The sequence below is a fragment of the Salmo trutta genome, chromosome 38, assembly GCF_901001165.1.
Source record: "Salmo trutta chromosome 38, fSalTru1.1, whole genome shotgun sequence".
Classification (NCBI taxonomy): Eukaryota; Metazoa; Chordata; class Actinopteri; order Salmoniformes; family Salmonidae; genus Salmo; species Salmo trutta.
Genome location: NC_042994.1, coordinates 26,831,230 through 26,835,793, shown reverse-complemented (window position 1 = coordinate 26,835,793; position 4,564 = coordinate 26,831,230). Strand labels below are relative to the sequence as shown.

Sequence of the window (4,564 nt, the reverse complement as noted above, 5' to 3'; positions counted from 1 at the left end):
CCTCTGTTCCTAACCAAATGTTAGGCTAGTAGCCATGGGTTAATGATGTCCCTCTGTTACAAACCAAATGTTAGGCTAGTAGCCATATGTTAATGATGTCCCTCTGTTACAAACCAAATGTTAGGCTAGTAGCCATGGGTTAATGATGTCCCCCTGTTCCAAACCAAATGTTAGGCTAGTAGCCATGGGTTAATGATGTCCCTCTGTTCCTAACCAAATGTTAGGCTAGTAGCCATGGGTTAATGATGTCCCTCTGTTCCTAACCAAATGTTAGGCTAGTAGCCATGGTTAATGATGTCCCTCTGTTCCAAACCAAATGTTAGGCTAGTAGCCATGGGTTAATGATGTCCCTCTGTTCCAAACCAAATGTTAGGCTAGTAGCCATGGGTTAATGATGTCCCTCTGTTCCTAACCAAATGTTAGGCTAGTAGCCATGGGTTATGATGTCCCTCTGTTCCAAACCAAATGTTAGGCTAGAAGCCATGGGTTAAATATGTCCGTATGCTGATATGCTTTTCTTCCAGTGGAGATTAGTTTATAAATGGCCTGGCTGGGCTGTGGGATAGTGGAGATTGGTTTATAAATGGCCTGGCAGGGCTGTAGGATAGTTGAGATTATTTTATAACTTTCCTGGCTGGGCTGTGGGACAGTGGATATTAGTTTATGAATTTCCTGGCAGGGCTGTGGGACAGTGGAGATTAGTTTATGAATTTCCTTGCAGGGCTGTGGGACAGTGGATATTAGTTTATGAATTGCCTGGCTGGGCTGTGGGACAGTGGAGATTATTTTATGACTTTCCTGGCTGGGCTGTGGGACAGTGGATGTTTAGGGATAATTCAAATGGAACTGTTAACAGGTATTACCAGTGGATTATTGCAAATGGGTAACGCCTATCAATCAATCAGCATTCAGGATCCGAACTACCCATTTTATAATGAGGGATCTAGACTTGATTAAACCTCATAAGAAGACATTTTTATCATGTGTAGGTTTTATTCAGGTCTCTGTTTTAACCAAATACTATGTTTGTCTTTGACAGGAGAGAGACCAGACTATCACTCTGACACCAGGAAGAGTCCTACAGGGGAATCAGACCCAGTGACATCCAAACCAGCAAGACCCCACCACTGTTCCCAGTGTGGAAAGAGATTTATCCGGTTAGGGCACCTGAAAGAACATAAGAGAACACATACAGGGGAGAAGCCTCATCACTGCTCTCAGTGTGGAAAGGGTTTTGGACAGTCGGGGCATCTAAAAGTGCATGAAAGAACACACACTGGAGAGAAGCTATATCAATGCTCCCAGTGTGAAAAGAAATGTTTCTCATCAGGGGACCTGAAATCACATGAGAGAACACACTTAGTAGAGAGGCCTTTCCAATGCTCTCAGTGTGGAAAGAGATTTATCCAGTCATCGCATCTGAAAGAGCATGAAATAATACACACAGGAGAGAAGCCATTCCAATGCTCCCAGTGTGGAAAGAGTTTTACCCAGAGAGGGAAGCTGAAAGATCATGAAAGAACACATACAGGAGAGAAGCCTCATCACTGCTCTCAGTGTGGAAAGGGTTTTGGACAGTCGGGGCATCTAAAAGTGCATGAAAGAACACACACTGGAGAGAAGCCGTATCAATGCTCCCAGTGTGAAAAGAAATATTTCTCATCAGGGGACCTGAAATCACATGAGAGAACACACTTAGTAGAGAAGCCTTTCCAATGCTCTCAGTGTGGAAAGAGATTTATCCAGTCATCACATCTGAAAGAGCATGAAAGAATACACACAGGAGAGAAGCCATTCCAATGCTCCCAGTGTGGAAAGAGTTTTACCCAGAGAGGGAAGCTGAAAGATCATGAAAGAACACATACAGGGGAGAAGCCTCATCACTGCTCTCAGTGTGGAAAGGGTTTTGGACAGTCAGGGCATCTAAAAGTGCATGAAAGAACACACACTGGAGAGAAGCCATATCAATGCTCCCAGTGTGAAAATAAATTTTTCTCATCAGGGGACCTGAAATCACATGAGAGAACACACTTAGTAGAGAGGCCTTTCCAATGCTCTCAGTGTGGAAAGAGATTTATTCACTCATGGCATCTGAAAGAGCATAAGAGAATACACATGAGAACAACCATTCCAGTGCTCTCAGTGTGGAAAGGGGTTTAACTGGGTAGCAAGCCTGAAAACACATGAGATGACACACACGAGAGAGAAGCCTTTCCAATGCTCTCAATGTGGAAAAAGTTTTACCCGGTTAGGGAGTTTAAAAACACATAAAATGACACACAGGAGAGAAGCCTTTCCACTGCTCCCAGTGTGGAAAAAGTTTTACCCATTTAAGGAATCTGAAAATGCACGAGAGGACACACTCAGGAGAGAAGCCTCACCTCTGTTCCCAGTGTGGAAAGGGTTTTGTTCAGTTAGTGCACCTAAAAACACACGAGAGGACACACACAGGAGTGTAGCCTCACCTGTGCTCCCTGTGTGGAAAGGGTTTTCTTCAGTTAAGGGGCCTGAAAGACCATGAGAGATTACACACACAGTAGAAGACGCCATAGGAGCAGGGCTTCATTCATTTCAAAACCAGTATTTACATCACCTTTATATGAAAAAAACAACGAGTTGAATATTGGAATGTATTTTAAAATACCATTTGGAAAGTATTGGCATGTATTTACAATTACTTCAACTACATATCATATTAAGAATTTGAAAGACAGTATAATAAATCTAAGAATTATTTGGATTTATTTAAAATAGTTGTGAATGTACAGTCGTGGCCAAAAGTTTTGAGAATGACACAAATATTAATTTCCACAAAGTTTGCTGCTTCAGTGTCTTTAGATATTTTTGTCAGATGTTACTATGGAATACTGAAGTATAATTACAAGCATTTCATAAGTGTCAAAGGCTTTTATTGACAATTACATGAAGTTGATGCAAAGTGTCAATATTTGCAGTGTTAACCCTTCTTTTTCAAGACCTCTGCAATCCGCCCTGGCATGCTGTCAATTAACTTCTGGGCCACATCCTGACTGATGGCAGCCCATTCTTGCATAATCAATGCTTGGTGTTTGTCAGAATTTGTGGGTTTTGTTGTCCACCCGCCTCTTGAGGATTGACCACAAGTTCTCAATGAGATTACGGTCTGGGGAGTTTCCTGGCCATGGACCCAAATTATCTTTGTTTTGTTCGCCAAGCCACTTAGTTATCACTTTTGCCTTATGGCAAGATGCTCCATCATACTGGAAAAGGCATTGTTCGTCACCAAACTGTTCCTGGATGGTTGGGAGAAGTTGCTTTCGGAGGATGTGTTGGTACCATTCTTTATTCATGGCTGTGTTTTTAGGCAAAATTGTGAGTGAGCCCACTCCCTTAGCTGAGAAGCAACCCCACACAGGATGCTTTACTGATGGCGTGACACAGGACTGATGGTAGCGCTCACCTTGTCTTCTCCGGACAAGCCTTTTTCCGGATGCCCAAACAATCGGAAAGGGGATTCATCAGAGAAAATGACTTTATCCCAGTCCTCAGCAGTCCAATCCCTGTACCTTTTGCAGAATATCAGTCTGTCCCTGATGTTTTTCCTGGAGAGAAGTGGCTTCTTTGCTGCCCTTCTTGACACCAGGCCATCCTCCAAAAGTCTTTGCCTCACTGTGCGTGCAGATGCACTCACACCTGCCTGCTGCCATTCCTGAGCAAGCCCTGTACTGGTGGTGCCACGATCCCGCAGCTGAATCAACTTTAGGAGACGGTCCTGGTGCTTGCTGGACTTTTTTGGGCACCCTGAAGCCTTCTTCACAACAATTGAACCGCTCTCCTTGAAGTTCTTGATTATCCGATAAATGGTTGATTTAGGTACAATCTTACTGGCAGCAATATCCTTGCCTGTGAAGCCCTTTTTGTGCAAAGCAATGATGACGGCACGTGTTTCCTTGCAGGTAATCATGGTTGACAGAGGAAAGAACATGATTCCAAGCACCACCCTCCTTTTGAAGCTTCCAGTCTGTTATTCCATCTCAATCAGCATGACAGAGTGATCTCCATCCTTGTCTTCGTCAACACTCACACCTGTCTTAACAAGAGAATCACTGACATGATGTCAGCTGGTCCTTTTGTGGCAGGGCTGAAATGCAGTGGAAATGTTTTTTGGGGCTGAATCAGTTCATTTTCATGGCAAGAGGGACTTTGCAATTAATTGCAGTTCATCTGATCACTCTTCATAACATTCTGGAGTATATGCAAATTGCCATCATACAAACTGAGGCAGCAGACTTTGTGAAAATTAATATTTGTGTCATTCTCAAAACTTTGGCCACGACTGTACTTTGTAGTTTAATTTTAAGTAACAAACAACTTCACATGTACAGGTCTTATTTCACTGTTTAATCACAATATAGACCTAGCTGGGTATTGTGAGATTATCTGTTTGATTGATTTCCTAAATGCAGATGTGCAGTATGGTAGCCTATGCTTTAAAAGCTTGCTCATTTAAAATCAGTTTGATCAACACATGCTTCTCTTTGTAGTATCCATATCATTTTTTATAAAAATTAATGAAAAATAAAAG

The 4,564-nt window shown here is 42.5% G+C and overlaps 1 protein-coding gene across 1 annotated transcript; it reads left to right on the top strand.

The window, feature by feature from the left end:
• Positions 1–879: 879 nt before the first annotated feature.
• Positions 880–2,612, top strand: LOC115178573 (zinc finger protein 239-like). Its single transcript, XM_029739827.1, has 2 exons — positions 880–883; positions 1,040–2,612. The coding sequence occupies exons 1-2, from the start codon at positions 880–882 to the stop codon at positions 2,158–2,160; spliced, it is 1,125 nt and encodes a 374-aa protein (XP_029595687.1). The 3' UTR covers positions 2,161–2,612.
• Positions 2,613–4,564: the final 1,952 nt, after the last annotated feature.